Genomic DNA, 22,494 nt, shown 5'->3' with positions numbered 1-22,494 from the left:
CTGCTGTGACGTAACCTCGTTCTGACGGAGAAGACGTACGCGGTGACGTCATCAAGGCTAGTCTGAAGACGAATGTCTACTGCTTTTAACGTTACCCTTGTTGACGTTTTTTAGTTTTAACATTTAATTGACTTCAGATAATCTGATCTTTTCATTAGTAGGTCGCTCCTCGAGCTATATCTCTGCAAAAATGAAATGGATGTTTAAAGAGGACCATTCTCTGGGTAACTCGTCGAAAATGTCATGTTTTTATCAACAACGGCCTGTCAGATGCGTGTAATTATTGATCTGTTTGTCAAACTGATGATTTGATGACGTCAGCCTATTAATTTGATCTAACAGTTCACTGTACGATTTAAGATTTGTTTTCTTAAGTCGTGTCTGTTGTTTGAACATCATAACGACATTAATAACGATAACAAACTGATAACAAACTGAGATCACACAGGAGAGTCTGTCTCTGGTGTTATCACTGTTTGATGAGAAATCATGTGTAACGTTATTGTTTTTCTTTCATTTTAGCATGTCCCGTTTAGCGTGTTTATTAACCCTTCAAATGTAATCATATTTTATGTAATTCTGAGAGATTTACATGTCAAACGTGTTAAAAAATATATATTCCTTGGCGTGTTTTGGGATTAGTCGTCCTATCAAACAATGTGTGTGCTTTCATATTGTAATATCTATTTATAATCATTAAACGAATGCGGATGAGTGTGACGAATGAGAATTAATTACGTTTAAAAATGAAAATTTTACATTTAGCAGACGCTTTTATCCAAAGCGACTTACAGTGCATTCAGGTTATCAATTTTTACCTATCATGTGTACCCGGGGAATCAAACGCCCAACCTTGCGCTTGATAAGGCAATGCTCTACCAATTGGGCTACAGTAACACTAATTAGTGCTGATTACAAGACTCTCTAATACAGGAATCAACAACTAGGTCCTGCAGAGTTTAACTCCAACTTGGCTTACTGGAAGTGTTTTAGTATGCCTAGTAAGAGCTTGATTAGCTAGTTCAGGTTTGGAGCTGAACTCTGTGGGACACCGGCCCTCCAGGACTGAGTTGTGACCCCTGCTCTAATTAATATTAATGATGTAAAGAGTTTGTTGAGGTTGACTGTAGACTGATCAATGTCTTGTCTTTTTGTATCCATCATTTAGAGCACAGGTGTGTGGAGTCGGCCAAAATCCGCAACAAGTACCCAGACAGAGTTCCTGTGAGTATGGACATGGAAACTTAAACAGTTTTAAGATGAAGATGCCTTTGTCTGTTTATAATTAATAATGATAGGTCATAGTAACATAGTAGCTGGCCAATCGGAGCTCACCTCCTTTTCAGAACGATGAGCTTTACAAAAAAGTGGGGCATAGAGGAGAAACAATAATGTACAGTATGTGGAAAATGTGTTTTTTAACCTTAAACTGCATAACCCCATTTCATTACACCAAATACACAAACAAACAAAAACATTTTAAGCAACATCATATGATCCCTTTAATATCCCCCTAAAACCAATATGCTGTTGAACACATGCCAGTTATCAGATAAAATAAACAAACAACCAAGGACAATAAAGGAAAACCATCAAACAAAATTATATCACACGAAAGAGTGCTATATGGAATCCAAATAATTAGACATCTTTATTTTTCATTGACCCTTTGTTATTTGACTAATAATAACCATAATAATAACCATATCAGACAAAGACAACAACGGGTCTAAATGCCTTTTCACTCCAAATGTAAATGTTTGGCACAAAGAAGTTGTTGTTTTTGGACAATGTCATGTTTGTTTTTTCTTAAACCTGCAGTGAAAACTTCTAAATCGATTAGATATCAGAGCATTTCATGGGGATAATACACTGAAAGCTATTTGCCCACCAGCACTAAACACCAAAGGATCTTGAATCAGATGTTGTATTTTTTCTTTTCCTCACATTTTGAGCTCAAGCCTATAACATCAATGTTTTAAGTCAATTTAAGATGAGGTTTATTGTCATCCCGCTTCATGTGTGGACATACATGGATTTTGACTATAAATATACAATATATACATATAAATGTTAACCTGTACATAAGTTAAAAACAATACAGACTACACAAATGCTTCACATAATTCTATACTTATACAAAACTAACCTAATGTCAGATTTGACTTTAAATACTATATATAACCTATGCATAAACTTAAAACAAACTATACAAAAGCTACACAAATACTATACCTATACACAAACTAACGTACAGATTTTAATATGAATATACTATATATAAATGTTTACTTGGACTGAAAATGAAAAATATATGGACTATACGAATGCTTCCCATGTTTGCAGTTTATGAGCCTTTGAACTTCAAACATAACCTGCAATCAATGAGTTATTTGCATAACATAACCATTTGTAAACACTGGGTTCATTTAGTAATGACTGTAGAAAATTATATGTTATTAAGACACTGGGCAGATGTGAATTTTTGCAACGATACTGACAAATAAAATAGTTAAGTAAAACAAATATCATCGAAAAATTGTACATTTTTAGTGTTTTTTAACACTGAATGTTTTTGCTTTCAGCTTTGATTAAATTCCCCTACACACACATGTGACTAGTTTAATGTCTTGTCTGTATTCCCTTTTTCATATTTAAAAAAGCTAAAATGAGTGTTGAACTAGACAGGCCCTCTGAAAGTGCATTGTCTTGTGCCATCTGTTGTGCTGGAGTGAATCTGCTTGTGATTTAGGCCGACAGATATTTGTTTTACTCTTAGTGTATAAAACAATGAACATGGTGTCCATGAATCAGCCGTAGGTTTCAGAAGAGCATTTTTGAAGCCCGAAAGAGAGCTCTCACCATCTTGGCATCATGTCACTCCCAGATAATCAAATATGGGCAAAGAGGCGGGACGTGGGTGGAGCTGAGGCGCCTGGTTGCTAAAACCTAGCTCCACATGATGAAGTTAGCTCAGGCTAAGGAGCTAATGCTGTTTTATACTGTCTATGGTGTGTACTAAAGTAAATAAAACTATAAATAATAAATTATTTCACACAAGTTAAATAAAATCATATTCGAAAAAAATGAAGCCCATTCCTTGGATGGTCTGTTAGCACAATTAACCGCACAGCCAGCCATATTATCTGATAATTGTTTGAAATAATCCACAAACACAGCAGGGATGCCAAGTTCAGCGGCTGGAATTAGCTGATGAGGTGATGTGACTGTTAACAGACAGCACACAGAAGGCTAGTAGTGACAGCAGCGGCAATCCACCTGTCACTCAAGTGGCCACGCCCCTTAATTATGCAGAACTTGATATAATTTAAATGGATGAGTTATAAAAAAAAGTTCCCTGAGATCCATTTGAAGCCTGTCTTTAGTGGCCAGTCGATGAATTGCAGTCTAAGTCAATGTTTTGTTGGATTCATGAGAGGCCCTGTCCCAAATCACACCGTAGACCCTGGTCTTCTTCTGAGTCCACACTTTAATTGCACTTTGACTGTCGGGTAGTTGTCTACTGTGGAGCTGGCCTCAGTGCAGGCTTGGCAGAAGTGTGCATCGAGGGTGTATGTGGCCGTAAAGGGGGCACTCGCGAGCAGCCTTCTGAAAGCTAAAATTACGAAATGGGACGTCTCATAGACTTAACGGACACACACACGCCCGCGGCAGCCACTGTAAGTCTGCAAGTCCACATGAAGTGTGCCATTTTGGACCGCACCAGAGAGACCGGAAGGTTCCCGCTTGGTACGAACAAGGGGCAGTTCTAGACCCTGTTTTAGGTGGGCTACAGTGCCCCTATCTGTCGTCCCAGCCCTCTAAAAACTATAATCAGCTCTCCAAATGATTGGGCCAATCCTGCTTTCTCAAGAAAGTCTATCATTCTCACATGTTTTAAGTCTTGTCAGTTTAAAAATTAAATTGATTTAAGTCATTCAAGCACAAGAAATCGTGCGCTTGGATCGTTTCTGTGCTCGCACACACGTGAAGCATGCACACAAAAAAACAGCACGCAAATAAGTTCTATTTCATGTTTTCTTGAGCAAATACACACAATAATTTTAATCAAAACAAAAGAAAAATAGAGAACTACTTACTGCTCTTGTCTTGACTAAGTAACTTCTGTAGCTTTACTAGTTATTGTGTATATTCACTTCTTAGAGTAATAGTTTTCACAAGCACTGTTAAGTTTAGATCATTTGTGTCCTAGTATCTAACCGTCTCTCTGAGGATGAAATACTAGATCCGCCTCTGATGTAAACAGACCATTGCTTATCCTGTGTGTGTAACATAATTTGTAACACATGGTTGCCTTTGTTTTGCTCTCTCTTGTGTTTATCAGGTTATTGTAGAGAAAGTATCTGGTTCACAGATTGTGGACATTGACAAGCGAAAGTATCTGGTCCCATCTGACATTACAGTGGCTCAGTTCATGTGGATCATCAGGAAGCGGATCCAGCTGCCTTCTGAAAAAGCCATATTCCTTTTTGTGGACAAAACTGTCCCTCAGTCCAGGTAAAATGCTGCTTTGTATATTACAAATACTCTACTAAACACATTGCCTACAAAGAGTATTTAACAAAGTTTGTGGTGACAGTAATGCTTTTACAATGGGGGCACACAGAGTCAGCTGATAAACTTCCAAAAAACTGAAATGAGACTAAATGAGTCTGAAATGAGACTAATGTGATAGTATAGAGTACTACTACTGATGACGTATTTTTATAGGTCAACCCGGAAATTAGCACCACCCTGACTGTCCCAACATAATCCCAATACGATTTGAAAAGCCAAAAAAAACATTGTATGGGTCAAAATTATCGATTTTTATTTTATGCCAAAAATCATTAGGATTTTAAGGAAAGATAATTTTCCATGAATATATTTAGCAAATTTCCTACCGTAAATATCAAAACGTAATTTTTGATTGGTAATATTGCTAAGAATTCATTTGGGCAACTTCAAAGGTGATTTTCTCAGTATTTTGATTTCTTTGCACCCTCAGATTCCAGATTTTGGTGGGAAGTTGTGGCCTAATGGTTAGAGGGTTGGACTCCCAATCGAAGGGTTGTGGGTTCTAGTCTCGGGCCGGACGGAATTGTGGGTGGGGGTAGTGCACGAACAGCTCTCTCTCCACCTTCAATACCATGACTTAGGTGCCCTTGAGCAAGGCATCGAACCCCCAACTGCTCCCCGGGCGCCGCAGCATAAATGGCTGCCCACTGCTCCGGGTGTGTGCTCACAGTGTGTGTGTGTGTTCACTGCTCTGTGTGTGTGCATTTCGGATGGGTTAAATGCAGAGCACAAATTCTGAGTATGGGTCACCATACTTGGCTGAATGTCACTTCACTTCACTTTTCAAATACTTGTATCTCAGCCAAATATTGGAATCAATGGAAAGCTTTTTTTATTCAGCTGTCAGATGATGTAGAAATTGACACTTGGTCCAGGGTCACATGTACTATTATTGCTCTGTGACCAGGGCAGGGATTATGATTCTTACACATATTCATCATAATAATCTTTTCAAATGAACATAACCTAAAACTACACCACAGTTTCGAGATTTCAACATCATTGTTAATAAACTTCATGCAACTCTTATCGGTCTAAAAACATTCCCTGATGGCTCGAGTTCATCCTTTGTTCAAATGAAACAAACAAGGCTGTGAAGGCTGGCTAGTGAGTAGATGAGTTTTCATGTTTTGTGTAACAATATTTAATGTCACCAACAACCTCTGTTAATCTTTTAGTCACCTTTTAGCAAAAAACATTTTCAATGCAATTTAAAGCTTTAAAAAAAAGAAGAAGAAAAGAAAAAGACTATTACTGTTGTATTTTAAGTTGAAGAAAAAAATGTGGGAATATCTTGAGCTTGTGTTCACAACCGATCTTACTTGAGACATTTAACCAAAAGCCCATTGATTTCAGGATGATAGAATCTATTTTGGACTATGAAAATGTATGACTTTCTTCTTTCAGATGAATCCAGTCAGAGTTATATTAAAAATGGTCTTTGAGCTTTCGAGCGGTTTCATGGCACTCAGCGGGTGTTGCATGCATCAGTCCAAAGCACAGCTCCAGGGGGTGAACAAAGGCCTTCTGTAGTGAATCTACAGTATGTGTGTTTGAAAGAAAATTGTCCATATTGAAAACTTAATAATCATTTTAATGTAACTTGCATTTACTTTTGTAAACAAAGCAGTTCTGGATGCATGACGTGTGAGGTTGTCGCTGCGTATGCACCGATCAGAAGTGACGAACACAGAAGGGCAGGGGAGAGTTCAAAATCAATCAATCAGTCAGTCACCTTTATTGATATAGCGCTTTAAACAAAATACATTGCGTCAAAGCACTGAACAACATTCATTTGGAAAACAGTGTCTCAATAATGCAAAATGATAATTAAAAGCAGTTCATCATTGAATTCAGTGATGTCATCTCTGTTCAGTTAAATAGTGTCTGTGCATTTATTTGCAATCAAGTCAACGATATCGCTGTAGATGAAGTGACCCCAACTAAGCAAGCCAGAGGTGACAGCGGCAAGGAACCGAAACTCCATCGGTGACAGAATGGAGAAAAAAACCTTGGGAGAAACCAGGCTCAGTTGGGGGCCAGTTCTCCTCTGACCAGACGAAACCAGTAGTTCAATTCCAGGCTGCAGCAAAGTCAGATTGTGCAGAAGAATCATCTGTTTCCTGTGGTCTTGTCCTGGTGGTCCTCTGAGACAAGGTCTTTACAGGGGATCTGTATCTGGGGCTCTAGTTGTACTGGTCTCCGCTGTCTTTCAGGGCAGTAGAGGTCCTTTCTAGGTGCTGATCCACCATCTGGTCTGGATACGTACTGGATCCGGGTGACTGCAGTGACCCTCTGATCTGGACACAGACTGGATCTGGTGGATACGGTGACATCGGAACAAGAGAGAAACAGAAATATTAGCGTAGATGCCATTCTTCTAATGATGTAGCAAGTACATTGGGTGTTATGTGAAGTGTTTCCGGTTTCGGTTTACCTAATTAATGCAGCCTAAAAATCCTTTAACGGATTTGGATATTAAAAGCATATTAGTATGTTATGTGTAAGCCAGGTTAAAGAGATGGGTCTTTAATCTAGATTTAAACTGCAAGAGTGTGTCTGCCTCCCGAACAATGTTAGGTAGGTTATTCCAGAGTTTAGGCGCCGAATAGGAAAAGGATCTGCTGCACGCAGTTGATTTTGATATTCTAGGTATTATCAAATTGCCTGAGTTTTGAGAACGTAGCGGACGTAGAGGAGTATAATGTAAAAGGAGCTCATTCAAATACTGAGGTGCTAAACCATTCAGGGCTTTATAAGTAATAAGCAATATTTTAAAATCTATACGATGTTTGATAGGGAGCCAGTGCAGTGTGGACAGGACCGGGCTAATATGGTCATACTTCCTGGTTCTAGTAAGAACTCTTGCTGCTGCATTTTGGACCAGCTGTAGTTTGTTTACCAAGCGTGCAGAACAACCACCCAATAAAGCATTACAATAATCTAACCTTGAAGTCATAAATGCATGGATTAACATTTCTGCATTTGACATTGAGAGCATAGGCCGTAATTTAGATATATTTTTGAGATGGAAAAATGCAGTTTTACAAATGCTAGAAACGTGGCTTTCTAATAAAAGATTGCAATCAAATAGCACACCTAGGTTCCTAACTGATGACGAAGAATTGACAGATCAACCATCAAGTCTTAGTTTTCTAGGTTATTACAAGTAGAGCTTTTAGGCCCTATGATTAACACCTCTGTTTTTTCTGAATTTAGCAGTAAGAAATTACTCGTTATCCAATTTTTTATATCGACTATGCATTCCATTAGTTTTTCAAATTGGTGTGTTTCACCGGGCCGCAAAGAAATATAGAGTATCATCAGCATAACAGTGAAAGCTAACACCATGTTTCCTGATGATATCTCCCAAGGGTAACATATAAAGCGTGAAGAGTAGCGGCCCTAGTACTGAGCCTTGAAGTACTCCATACTGCACTTGGGATCGATATGATACATCTTCATTCACTGCTACGAACTGATGGCAGTCATATAAGTCCAATTTAAACCATGCTAATGCACTTCCATTGATGCCAACAAAGTGTTCAAGTCTATGCAAAAGAATGTTGTGGTCAATTGTGTCAAACGCAGCACTAAGATCCAATAAAACTAATAGAGAGATATACTCACGATCAGATGATAAGAGCAGATCATTTGTAATCCTAAGGAGAGCAGTCTCAGGACTATGATACGGTCTAAATCCTGACTGGAAATCCTCACAGATACCATTTTTCTCTAAGAAGGAATATCACTGTGAGGATACTACCTTTTCTAGTATCTTGGACAGAAAAGGGAGATTCGAGATTGGTCTATAATTAACTAGTTCTTTGGGGTCAAGTTGTGGTTTTTTTATGAGAGGCTTAATAACAGCCAGTTTGAAGGTTTTGGGGACATATCCTAATGACAATGAGGAATTAATTACACAAAAACAATTAATTAGAGGTACAAACAAAGGATTTGTAAAGAAGAATGTCGGAGGATTTCGATATAAGCCAAAAGGAGACTGGTTTTCCTTTCACATCATTCCTCCGGCGCTGCTCCAGTATACAACTGTTGGCGCAAGCTAAATTAAAGATATTATTATTATTAAAAATGCATAGATTAGCTACAAAAGGCCTTTGCTCTGAAAGCGTCTGAAAGAAGAAAGTCATATACACCTAGGATGACTTAAGTTATGAGCTAATGTTCATTTTTGGGTGAACTAACCCTTTAAGAACAGCTGTGTTTCTTATTAGTTACTATGTCCTTACATTTCAGGTAAGTACCTTGGTATCATGCATTTGCCTGTAGGTACAAGATATTTACCATGTATATGCCAGGGAAGTACACATACTATAATATAAAGTGCTACCGAAAACATTTTGTATGCATAAAAAGAGCAGTACCTTTTAACGCAGCAAACCACCCACATGCAAATATACCAGGAAATAAAGAAGACAATGACATGCCAGCTATAGGAATTCATTTTACTGAAATATCTGCAGGAGTCTATCATAGAGCAAACATGTTTACAATGAAAATTTACTTGAATTTCATCCTGAACATGCAGCATTCAAGTTGAAGAAACTGTATAGGGCTTTGATTGTGTTCAGTAACTGAAGATATGGCATCAGATTTAGTTTGAAAGGGAAGGACGCCGGCTGAAAAGTTGTCCTGTGACGCAGCAGGTCACACCCAACATCCTTCTTTTACATCCATTTATAAATAATCTCTGTTTACACCTGCCATCTCAAATAGACTCACCTGATATCCTCTAGTTTAGGAATTTGGATTAATCTGTTCAGAGGTATTCGGTGATGACTCTTTTTTGCCATTTTCTCACAAATGGTGATTTTTCTCGCCTATTACTTAATGTTATTCAGTTAGAGCTGGGGTGTCAAATTTACTTGCTGGAGGGTTCGAGCCAAACAGGTTTAAACTGAGATTCAGCTCTCATTAAACACACCTGATCCAATTTATCAAGTCCTTCTGTCTTATTTGAAAACCACATGTTGTGTGTCGGAGCAGGGTTGGAACAAAAATGCAGAATGTACAGTATTGTTCAAAATAATAGCAGTACAATGTGACTAACCAGAATAATCAAGGTTTTTGTATATTTTTTTATTGCTACGTGGCAAACAAGTTACCAGTAGGTTCAGTAGATTCTCAGAAAACAAATGAGACCCAGCATTCATGATATGCACGCTCTTAAGGCTGTGCAATTGGGCAATTAGTTGAATTAGTTGAAAGGGGTGTGTTCAAAAAAAATAGCAGTGTGGCATTCAATCACTGAGGTCATCAATTTTGTGAAGAAACAGGTGTGAATCAGGTGGCCCCTATTTAAGGATGAAGCCAACACTTGTTGAACATGCATTTGAAAGCTGAGGAAAATGGGTCGTTCAAGACATTGTTCAGAAGAACAGCGTACTTTGATTAAAAAGTTGATTAGAGAGGGGAAAACCTATAAAGAGGTGCAAAAAATGATAGGCTGTTCAGCTAAAATGATCTCCAATGCCTTAAAATGGAGAGCAAAACCAGAGAGACGTGGAAGAAAACGGAAGACAACCATCAAAATGGATAGAAGAATAACGAGAATGGCAAAGGCTCAGCCAATGATCACCTCCAGGATGATCAAAGACAGTCTGGAGTTACCTGTAAGTACTGTGACAGTTAGAAGATGTCTGTGTGAAGCTAATCTATTTTCAAGAATCCCCCGCAAAGTCCCTCTGTTAAAAAAAAGGCATGTGCAGAAGAGGTTACAATTTGCCAAAGAACACATCAACTGGCCTAAAGAGAAATGGAGGAACATTTTGTGGACTGATGAGAGTAAAATTGTTCTTTTTGGGTCCAAGGGCCACAGGCAGTTTGTGAGACGACCCCCAAACTCTGAATTCAAGCCACAGTACACAGTGAAGACAGTGAAGCATGGAGGTGCAAGCATCATGATATGGGCATGTTTCTCCTACTATGGTGTTGGGCCTATTTATCGCATACCAGGGATCATGGATCAGTTTGCGTATGTTAAAATACTTGAAGAGGTCATGTTGCCCTATGCTGAAGAGGACATGCCCTTGAAATGGTTGTTTCAACAAGACAATGACCCAAAACACACTAGTAAACGGGCAAAGTCTTGGTTCCAAACCAACAAAATTAATGTTATGGAGTGGTCAGCCCAATCTCCAGACCTTAATCCAATTGAGAACTTGTGGGGTGATATCAAAAATGCTGTTTCTGAAGCAAAACCAAGAAATGTGAATGAATTGTGGAATGTTGTTAAAGAATCATGGAGTGGAATAACAGCTGAGAGGTGCCACAAGTTGGTTGACTCCATGCCACACAGATGTCAAGCAGTTTTAAAAAACTGTGGTCATACAACTAAATATTAGTTTAGTGATTCACAGGATTGCTAAATCCCAGAAAAAAAAAGTTTGTACAAAATAGTTTTGAGTTTGTACAGTCAAAGGTAGACACTGCTATTTTTTTGAACACACCCCTTTCAACTAATTGCCCAATTGCACAGCCTTAAGAGCGTGCATATCATGAATGCTGGGTCTTGTTTGTTTTCTGACAATCTACTGAACCTACTGGTAACTTGTTTGCCACGTAGCAATAAAAAATATACTAAAAACCTTGATTATTCTGGTTAGTCACATTGTACTGCTATTATTTTGAACAATACTGTATATATGTCTATGTGCAGTTTTCACAAAATAATTGTGCATTGATTCATTTTTAATCACTTTAATCCATTAATCTATATAATTTTGTTCAGCAAAAATTCTGTATATATTTCTTTGCATGTCAAAACACTAACCTCCTTCATTCTTGTTTCAGTCTGACTATGGGGCAGCTCTATGAAAAAGAAAAAGACGAGGACGGCTTTTTGTACGTGGCCTACAGTGGAGAAAACACGTTTGGATAATAAGATCCCTGCATCATCCCAGGCTGTGCAACACATCACTCCCGTTTCTTTTGGACTGCGCGATTGGGAACAGGATCGACTCATCTGTCAATTAACCATGTAGCAGATGTGTTTGTACCTCTATTGTCACCCGTCATATTGTGCTCTGAAACATTAGATCCACTCCATTAGTGATTTTACTTCTTTTGGTGAATGGGGTTGCAGTATTATTACAGATGCCTAATAATGTCGACACTGAAAATATATAGTAACTTTTAATGTCTTAATTTATCTGTATTTTTCCCCTGTAAATTATATATATATAATATAACTGAAAGGTAAGGTAGCTGGATGACCTAACCAATAAAAACCAACACCCAAAAATAAATCGTCAATATGATTTATTACGATATACCAACAATTTCTGAATTTTTAAATTCAGAAAAAAACAAACAGAAACAAGACATTAAAAAAAATTAAATGTCTGCTTGATGTAAGTCATACAGGTTTGGAAAAACATTTATTTTAATAATATAAACAGAAACCTCATGGACCAGAACAAGATTGGCAAGCTTCAAGGCAAAGTTCACCCGATAATGAGATAACTCAGTTGTTCTTTTTTATATAACAAATGCAAATAATGACCAGGGGCTTTCGGTATAAAAACACATTATGGGTGTTATTCAAAAGCTTTTCAGTGAAAATCTTCCCCTCTGTCGTAGCACATTCATGAGATGTTTGGCATCAGTGATGTCAGTGAGATTCGAGAGCTACAGCGGTGGAAAATCTTGCCCTGGAATGTAGCACAATAGTCATATGGCCATTTTTGGTTTATAGCCCCTGGTCAATATATGATTTTGTTGCATGGAAAAGAACCAAGTGTGCATGCTAACACGGCACATTTATGTGACCTCTGTTGGAGCCTTTGGTACAAGATACAGCTTCAGATCATGCAATCCGTTCAGGACACAGATGTGATGACAGTCCAGTCCTCTAGGAGAACAGCAGCAGTTCTGGGGGGCTGCGGGGCCACAGGGGGAAGGCCTGCAGACGCAGCTGTGTCCAGGCCTGCTGATACGCTCCTGCGGCCTGCTTGTAGTCCCAGTACGTCTTCAAATCTTTTCCACTTCAGCAAGCACAGAGAAAAACAAACACATGGATCAGACACAACAGATACACAAACAACAGCTGCACACTGCAGGAGCGTACAAGTGGTCAGCGTGACTTTTAGGACAGGGATGTATCCGCTTCAAACACAATCTAATGCTAGAAACATACTGGACGAAGTTTGCAACCATCCGGTCCCGTTGTTTGCACTCTACGTGCAGAGTTGAGGAAACTACACAATAATTAGTAACAAAGTAACAATTTTATCAGCATTTTAAAAAACTGTGTGACAACATTAAACTTGAATAGATACTTTTGGGTTACAACTGAAAAATTTACGCTTCCAGTCTCACAGTCCTTCCACTTGTATGTGTGTTACAACTTTTCTATAAATTAATGTTAGTTTTAAATATTCTTTTGACAAAAGATCTGCTACTTTGCTCAGGAAGCTGGGTTGCAGGCCTGAACATGAAGAATTGTGGGATACATTTAGTCGTAATACCATTCAAAAATGTATTAGGATTGCTGTGGGTTTTTAGTACCATGTGAACACATTTAAGTAGACAAGACCACAAGTATTGCGTAGATTATTTACCTTAGAAAAAGATCTTAATATTAGCTACTGCATATTTCACTGCACATCAAACACAAAAGTAGAAGTGTTTGCTTTTTGGGCCTATTGATGTCATCTGGAAATCCAGTCATCAGTCACACAGTAAAGTCTTATTGTCTAAATAATGCTGAATTTTTTTTTTTGCACTGGAGTGTATATCGACGCCTGTGTCATGGGATCTCAGTAGATGCATCATTGTTATTTGCTCTTGTGTAAGTGTTGGTGTAACTAGAGCTGGACGCAGGGCAGGATCATTTCAATGAGACAAGAACAGATGAACATTGTTCCCTGAGGACAGGTTACCAGCTAACGGAGATCTACTGTTAAATAATGATGCCGCTTTACCAGAATAAAGCACGTCTTATTTACAAAAATCTGTGTTATTTTACACAGTCATTAGGTAGTCCAAAACAAAACGATGCATTGAATCTGATTACCAAGATAGGGATTTGTGTAAATATCTATTCTCTGAGAAGCTGGGACTAGTTGACACATGGGAAACCGCTCTATATCTGATTACCTATGAGTCTAGAGTCTAATTTCACACGTGCACTTATTCTTTTGTCCAAGCATATTTTCTCTAGAGCGGTTTGTATGGGACTTACATTTTTGTCATCCAATCTAAACTGTCATCTTAGTTTAGTAATAACTATAGGATAAGCTTTGGGGACTTAAAAACACAAAGGAATCTATTAAGATAAGTGTACTCTCCATAATACCAGGTCTGGAAGTCACGTTTTAAATGTTATGCATTTTACAATTAATTATGTGTGACGACATGCTTTTCTTTGGCTCATTTGTGTTCATTTGTATTTTCTTTTTTAGAAGCTTTTTGGACCCAAGAATTCCTTTTTTATTTTTTTCATCAGGTTATGAAGTGAATCAACACTAAACTGTCTTGAGCTGAATAATGACAATGTTTCTCATCTTAGAGTGTCAGTGCAAGGTAATGCAAGGAAACAGGGTGAAATTACAAAACTGAGAAATGTTTCCTAGAGTAAAACTGTTGCAGGTCTCCTCTATGTTAAAGCACTCACCGGAGGGACTCTGGAAGCCGGGAGTCTTCAGTGGCAGCCACCAGTTTCAGGAATGAATGAAAGAGCTCCACTTTACTGATTAAAGATCTACACATGGAGAAATATGAAACATGATAAGCACGTGCTCACTGCTGCTTCTTGTGTTTTGTGATGACACTATCAACTCACCAAGTAACATTAACCACCGTTCATACTGTATGTATACAGCGTGCATGTGAGTGTCATAAATATATATCAGGTGATCACCTTGCTTGCGATGTGCCCAGTGCTTTTTTAGTCACTCCTTGTTTATAACCGTTTGCAGTGACATCTAGAGGCTGCTGGGAAACGGCACACCAGCTGATGGCTGTAGGGACATTCACATATTACTGTTAGTTCAGCTGGAGAAAACATCTAATCATTACCAGAACAAATAAACTGGACATCACTATACAATACCAAGACAATGTATGAAATCTATTTTGTTGGCTAAAACCCAGAAATAAGTATTTTGGTTCTCCAGTTCCAGGCCTGTGTTGAACACAAGTTCACCTTTGTTTTATTCTACAACATAAAATACATCACTAATAATCGCTTGAAAAAAGGCGGCGGAAAACAAGTGTCTAAATGGGACTACAGAGGTTGTCGTGACTTTGAGCCTCGTTGTGTTTATAATCGTGTTCCTGCAAACAATCCTAACTCAAACACTCAGGGAAAAGTCTTAAGTGGGAAAATCCCACTGGATTTCTGTTGAAGGAACCACTGTGAAAATTAACTTCTGGGTTGGTCTGTATTTTAAACTCCTAAAATAAAAAGCTATTATTTATGAATTACTAAATCCACATTTCTAAATTTCCAAACGGTCTCCTCATCTTTTTTTCATCATAGGGGATAGACACGTACTACAAATTTTTAATAAATCATCCTTATACACATTTATGAATGGACTGTGGCTTATCACAAACACAGCCCTATGTGACACATCTGCAGGAAACCACATCAAACACCAGCAGCTGAAACAGCGGACGTCACCTTACGCCAAAAGCAAAGGACACACGGGGGAAACGCATTACCTGTTCAGTGTAGACAGGGTGTTACTGTAGGTGTGTGGGCTACTGTGGGATTGTGTCTTTACTTTAGATGTAAGATTAATGTTTGTTAATCACACACTGATAGGAATCTTAACTACAGCGGGTGTGTCCTCTGACGCATTCAGTGTTTCTGTTAGCTTTAGACAGGATGCAAGCCTGAAACGGACTCAAACTCATTTGGAGGAGTTACACGGACCAAAGATAAATCCCTATATGAATGAATATGTCTGTGTGCTCACCTGCTCCGCAGGGAGATATTCTGCCCTGTGTGTGTGTGTGTTTGGACTCGGTGTGTGTGTGGTTGTGAGGAAATTCGAGCCCAGACTGCAGAAGCTCTGGAGCGTGTGCAGAGAAACCTGGCGGCAGATCCCTCACGTCAGAGCATCTGTGAGAGACGAGAAGTCAGGGTTACTTTCATGGAACAATTTAACACTGAATCTGTCAATTATATGACTGTTTTTCATGCTGTTATCTGTTTTGATAAGTCATGACAAATAAAAATCACCCTCCCTCATTAAAATGATTGTATATTATATGACTGTACAAATACTTGAATGTATTTAAATATTGAAATGCATACACTAATATCTAAATGTATTATTAATTGTTTTGTGCATCTCAGCTTAATGGTAAATGGTAAATGGTTAAGGTCAGGAGAGTTTGCTGGCCAATTAAGAACCAAAGATTGCATTTGATTGCAAAGATTGCATTGAATTTATTTAATACATGAGTTTCACAATTTGAGTTGAATTACTGAAATAAATGAAACTTTTCTCGAAATTCTAATTTATTGAGAAGCACCTGTACTATAGCTAAATAAACACTACAAAGAAAAAATATATATATTAATACGAAATTTAGCAACATATAAGAGAAAGCAATTTTATTCTAAAAATTACAAAATGAACCCAAATACAATTCAAACCCCTCTGGAGCTCATGCATGTGGGAAATCATATTGCGCTGTGACATGGAGAGTGTATAAGGTCATTTCTGGCTTTTGGGCAGAAAGTGGTGATTGGTGAGATCAGCATTAAAAAGAAAAAAATTTATTTCTGGAAAAAGATCAAGCTGACATTAGTCTGTAAAACCACAACACCTGAACTGAGACAAAAAAATCCAGTTTAAGCATGACAGCCTTCCAAAAAACACAGAGAAATCTCTGGTTAAGCATTTACAGACGATCCTGTATCCTGTATGTGGACTGAACATACAGCACAAGTGTTATATGAGCAGTGTGCAGGAAACTCTCGTTTAAAGATGTATAATGTGTGTCCAAACCCAATACATACATCTGTATACTACACACACACACACACACACACACACACACACATTTTAAATATGTATCCCCTTAATGTTGTGGCCAAAGTAAACTTCTTTTACCATTGTCTTGTAATATAACCATAAAAATGACCAGTATTTTAAAGCTCTTTAAGCTGCAGAATCTCACACTCAAATTTACAGCAAAATGCTACTACAGAGAACTATATTATATAAAATAAAAAATTAAGTTGGTACTGAGACTCAAACTCTTACCATTATAAATGTACCAATAACAGGAACTTTGAGCAACTTGGGAACTTGTTGTGTGCCATTACATAAAGACAGACTCTTAGGACTAACCAAGAAAAATTAAAATAAGAAACTGGTGATTTTGCAATATCAAAAAACACTGCAGACATAGAGGTTTGTTAGTGTGGTATCTCCACTTACCGTGTTTTCAGCGCTCTCTGCATTGCCTGATGGCTGTATGGACACTTCCCAACCACCACGGCTCTGAAATAGAGCGGCGCTTGCAGGAAGTGAGATAGCAGGGCACCCTGGAAGCCCAGAACGCCCCATCGGGCCAGTTTATCACTGCAGGAGAGAGAAAGTGTGCGCTCCCCACGCCCCGGCTTCAGCCGCAGAACCCCGACGCTGTGATAGAGTAACCCGGGCTGGAGCGGGTCGGCTGGGCTGTCAGGGACACACTTCGCCCCTGTCCGATGGAGGTCAGGTGGGTGACAGTGCAAGACTTCATTTAATGGATTACTTTCTTTGTTTTCGGTTATAACTTCATGCTCACTGGTATTCCCCGATTTTCTGTGAGATGAATGGGTGTCACTTGTCTTCATTCTTGGACCCTGCCTGGTCTCTTCCAGATCAGACTCAGCGTGTCGTTTCAGGCCTCGTCTCTCTGATTCTTCACTCTGGATTGCATTCACTGGTTCGCAGGGCTGCGCTGGACTCCCAGCCAGAGGAAATATGGAGGCATCTCCACCTAAAGATTCATTAGCAAAGTATTACTTAAAACTAATTCACATGGTTTCTTATTTACAGGTAATACAGGGATTCCCAAACGTTTTGTCAGCAGAACTTCTTTCACGTAATATATTTACTTGAAGTACTCATAAGATTTGAAAGAAATTAGTTAATAATTAAGTATCACATTTGCATGTTCACGGTTCTCACACATTGATTAATTGTCACATGACATGCAGGTAAACAAATAAAATTAAATTCTTTTTTTTGTAAGTGTTTTATTTTGATTGTTATTATTTTAAAATGATTTATTTTTATTTTACATTTTTACAATTTCATTAATAATGAGCTTTCATTAAACTCACAAATCCCCAGCAGTTCTCTTAGGAACCCCAGTTTTGGGAAACTTTGACGTTTTCTTGTAATGCATTTCATGTTTTTAATAACACATGTTTTCATTAGATTTCATATGCCTGACAGAAATGTTAAGATGTTTATCATTTTGTTTTCTTTTTGTACAGATAGATTATGATATTTCACATTACAGATTTATATATGAATGTACAACTGTTGGTTCTCAATGTTATGTTGTGTTCCTTATGAATCCTTGATGTTCAATAGATGTTTGTTTGTATGTCTGAAAGGCAGTACTAAATGCTTTTTTAACCCCATTATGCTCAGTATTAGGGATTATTTTTATACTGAACAAAATTATATGTGAAACATTTTATTTTTTCGCCCCCATTTTTCATGAGATGAACTCAAAGTTTTAATACTCCTATGTACACAAAAGGCCTATTTCTCTCAAATATTGTTCACAAATCTGTCTAAATCTGTGTTCGTGAGCAATTCTCCTTTGCCCAGATAATCATCCAGCTCACAGGTGTGGCATATTAAGATACTGATTAAACAGCATGATTATTGCACAGGTGTGCCTTAGGCTGGCCACAATAAAAGGCCACTATAAAATGTGCACTTTTATCACACAGCACAATTACACAGTCCACCAGAGCTGTTGCCCATGAATTTACTGTTAATTGCTCTACCATAAGCCATCTCTAAAGGTGTTTCAGAGAATTTGGCAGTACATCCAACCAGCCTCTCAACCGCAGACCACGTGTAACCACACCAGCCCAGGACCTCCACATCCAGCATCTTCACCTCCAAGATCGTCTGAGACCAGCCACCCGGACAGCTTCTGCAACAATCGGTTTGCATTTCTTCACAAACTGTCAGAAACCGTCTCAGGGAAGCTCATCTGCTGCTCGTCGTCCTCATCGTGGTCTCGCCCTGATTGCAGTTCGTCGTCGTAACTGACGTGAGTGGGCAAATGTTCACATTTGATGGTGTCTGGCACTTTGGAGATATGTTCTCTTCACGGATGAATCCCGGTTTTCACTGTACATGGCAGATGTGTGAACGGTTTGCTGATGTCAACATTGTGGATCGAGTGGCCCATGGTGGTTGTGGTGGGGTTGTGGTATGGACAGGCATATGTTATGGAACATGAACACAGGTGCATTTTATTGATGGCATTTTGAAAGCACACAGATGAGATCGTGATGAGATCCTGAGGCCCATTGTTGTGCCATTCATCCACACGATCACCTCATGTTGCAGCATGATAATGCACGGCCCCATGTTGCAAGGACCTGCACATAATTCCTGGAAGCTGAAAACATCCCAGTTGTTGCATGGCCAGCAGACTCACCAGACGTGTCAATCATTGAGCATGTTTGGGATGCTCTGGATCAGCGTATAAGACAATGTGTTTCAGTTCCTGCCAATATCCAGCAACTTCACACAGCCATTAAAGAGGAGTGGACCAACATCCCACAGGCCACAATCAACTGATCAACTCTATGTGAAGGAGATGTGCTGCACTGTGTGAGGCCAATATACTGACTGGTTTTCTGTGTACATAAGCTCATGAAAAATGGGGGCAATAACAAAAGTGTTATGTTTATCATTTTGTTCAGAGAATGAATTCTTCAACTATAATGAAAAGTACTGACTGCTCCTTTTTATTTGTTTTATATTTTTATTCAAATACTTAATGACTATTTTTTTCTAAAATGGGAAGTAAAAAAACAAGAATGTGTAACCAAACATTTGAGTGGTAACATATCGCACAGAACCTTTTTAACAGAACATAACTATTCAGCATCAAGCTGTAGTTGGACTCACAGGGTGTTTGACTGGTGAAGAAAAGGAAAGAAACTCCCGGTTTAACTGTCCATTTTCCCTCTTCAGATCCCCGACAGAAAACATCCGAGCTCTGGCCGCTTACGGCTCTGTACAACTGCTCTGTCAGATACCTGAGGATGAAAAACATAACAATATTCAACTCGGTTATAATCCTTTTTTGACTAAACAAATGATGTTTGTTTACAACTCACATTAGAATATTGTTATTCATTTCAAAGTACTGATGTATGAAATAAAATATGCATTCATGCTCGGTTTAGAAATAAAATCTAAAACTTGAGACATATTCAAAACTGTATAAGATAATAAGCCAAATTTTATAATGAATTATAATTAACTATATACATGGTAAAAATTAACTATTGGATTTAAAATGCGACTGTACTAAGAATAATGAAATGCTCTAAAAACAAGTCTTAACATTTTGTTGAAAGCGAGAATGTTAGTAATGCTTTGTTAAATGTTCAGAGCAAGCCAGATATTACACACTTCAGCCATCTAGAACACAGGTAACAGTTACAGGACATAACATCCGCTTGATGAATATGAAATCCATGGACAAATATAGATTGGTAAACACACAGATCCATCAGTTATGCTGACACGATGTGTTTACAGTGTGCATGTGTAAAACATACAGGGTCATAAATCAGGAACTCGGACACAGTTGGGGGTTTGTTTGTACGTGCATCACTCATGCAATAAAACTCCAATGTCAAACATGAAATAAATTACCTGACACATCCCCTCCGAGCAATAACCTCAGCATGACTGTCATTCAGAATGTCACCTGCAAATCATCACAATAAGACATATATTTGAGGTAGCACATTCAGATTTGAATTTGAGCAATTGTTTAGCAATTGTTACATTTACCCTTCGTACTCATGGCAGACTGGCCGATGCATTTGGTGCCGGTCCCCAAAGACACAACCTGCTTGTGAACTGTGATAAAATAGGTAATTTAGACGAGTTTATATCAGCATGTTAATGAGAAGATCTTTCAGTGTTTCTGACCTGTCTTCTGCTCTGAACTGTCAGTCAGCAGAATCACAGCCGCCAGTAGAGTCCACTCTCTGCCCGCCTCTGGCTTTCCTCTTTTAGGCAGTTTATTGAAGTGATTATAACACAAGCTGGATATTTCATCAGGACTCCACATGATCTGCTGCTATGCATGGACAGTTGATATTTACTACGAGTCCATTTGTTTTTACAACATTACTATTAACGCATTATCAATATACTCACACTTAGATACCTTGGTTAAACGCTCTTGCGAGTTACGGATTTAAATCTAAATGCAGTAGGTCATAAATGTGCTTTTTTTTGTCGTTTCTCGTGTCTTTGGCAGAAGTCTTGCGCCCAAAGCAGGAGTAGAAGGATTTCAAAATAAAAGTCCTCTCACACACCCGATAGAGGGCGCATCATTACAGCACAGCGTTTCTAATATCTTGAAAGTAAAACTCTTTTTAAATTTATTGTTTCCTGAAAGAAAAAAAGACAAAAATAAATCTTATGTTACAATTTCAGTAAAACTAATTTGCACAAATACAATTGTGAAGTTCATAAATGTCTCTCACAACTGCGCTATGTTTTGTATGATTATTTTATGGTCAATAAAGTTTCATACAGTGCTGTGTAATCTAGATGCAATCCTGTGTTATCTATATTACGTAATCAGATTCCAAAAATTAAGTATATTATATTCTAAAATTTTCATAATCAGATTAGATACTTTTTTATGAATGACATGATTACATATTCACAAAAAGGCAGTGCATTTTTAATATATATATATATATATATATATATATATATATATATATATATATATATTTAATGTCCTTTCCAAAAATCCAGCTGTGTAATACTATTTAGCTTTGACTGTATGCACAAATGTCACGTAAATAAATTGGCAAACAATGCTTTTGAATTAGAGTGTGGGGGGGGGGGGGGGCACTTCTCAAGGTATGTACTATGTAAAAAGAAAAAAGAAAAGAAAAATAAAACTTTGCCTGTTACAAAACACTGGTGATTTACAGCAAACACCTTGAAATAAAATACTTGAAATATCTCAGATAAAGTTGATATTTCAAATATAAAACAATAACAAGATATTAACATGCTAATTTCTCATGTTGGTTGGGCACATGCATAACATGCAGGTAAACAATTAAAACATTTATGTTTAGTGTTCAAGTGTTTAAATTATATTTATTTTACATTTGTATGTTTTAACTATTAGTTTTCTATCAACTCACAAACCCCATGCAGTTCTTACATTAAGCCGTTTGTGAAACTGTGGTGTAATGTAATGTTTAATGTACCTGATGCATGATCAAGAATAGAATACACTTTCTTTTTCTTTTTTATAGCATTATGGCACCTTTAATATTAAGTTTAAAACAAGGTTGATGTTAAGTGTGAAGTAATCTAAAAAAATATTTAGACATTACCTAAAATGAATAACCCAGATTATGTTACCAGCTAGTTTTCAAGATGTAATTAGTAATCAGTAACAGACTACAATTTGTAAGTAATCTACCCATCTCTGGTTCCATATGGCTATTTTCTATTCTTGAATTTGGTTCTACTTGGTTTGAACTTGTTAACTTTAGCTTTTAATCAAGTGAGCATGGAAATGAAAAGGTTTTTTTTGCACGTTACAAATGGCATATAAATATACAAATATCGACAATATCCACTAATTTTTGTAAAATAAATATATATTGAGGTTTAAGAGCTGCCAGGACATAGA

The 22,494-nt window shown here is 37.8% G+C and overlaps 2 protein-coding genes across 2 annotated transcripts; one reads left to right on the top strand and one right to left on the bottom strand.

Annotated features, from left to right (window-relative positions):
- The first annotated feature begins 31 nt into the window (after positions 1 to 31).
- Positions 32 to 11,943, top strand: gabarapl2 (GABA(A) receptor-associated protein like 2). The gene is made up of 4 exons (XM_026239464.1): positions 32 to 224; positions 1,169 to 1,224; positions 4,346 to 4,518; positions 11,392 to 11,943. The coding sequence occupies exons 1-4, from the start codon at positions 191 to 193 to the stop codon at positions 11,477 to 11,479; spliced, it is 351 nt and encodes a 116-aa protein (XP_026095249.1). The 5' UTR covers positions 32 to 190; the 3' UTR covers positions 11,480 to 11,943.
- On the bottom strand, positions 11,843 to 21,129 carry adat1 (adenosine deaminase tRNA specific 1). The gene is made up of 9 exons (XM_026239463.1): positions 20,754 to 21,129; positions 20,613 to 20,681; positions 20,472 to 20,526; positions 19,716 to 19,846; positions 17,001 to 17,547; positions 15,525 to 15,670; positions 14,462 to 14,561; positions 14,216 to 14,302; positions 11,843 to 12,584 (listed from the first exon to the last, which is right to left on the bottom strand). The coding sequence occupies exons 1-9, from the start codon at positions 20,893 to 20,895 to the stop codon at positions 12,452 to 12,454; spliced, it is 1,410 nt and encodes a 469-aa protein (XP_026095248.1). The 5' UTR covers positions 20,896 to 21,129; the 3' UTR covers positions 11,843 to 12,451.
- Between the last annotated feature and the right edge of the window lie 1,365 nt (positions 21,130 to 22,494).

This window comes from Carassius auratus, chromosome 50 (genome assembly GCF_003368295.1).
Source record: "Carassius auratus strain Wakin chromosome 50, ASM336829v1, whole genome shotgun sequence".
In the NCBI taxonomy this organism is placed as follows: Eukaryota; Metazoa; Chordata; class Actinopteri; order Cypriniformes; family Cyprinidae; genus Carassius; species Carassius auratus.
This window is presented reverse-complemented; position numbering and strand designations above follow the sequence as displayed.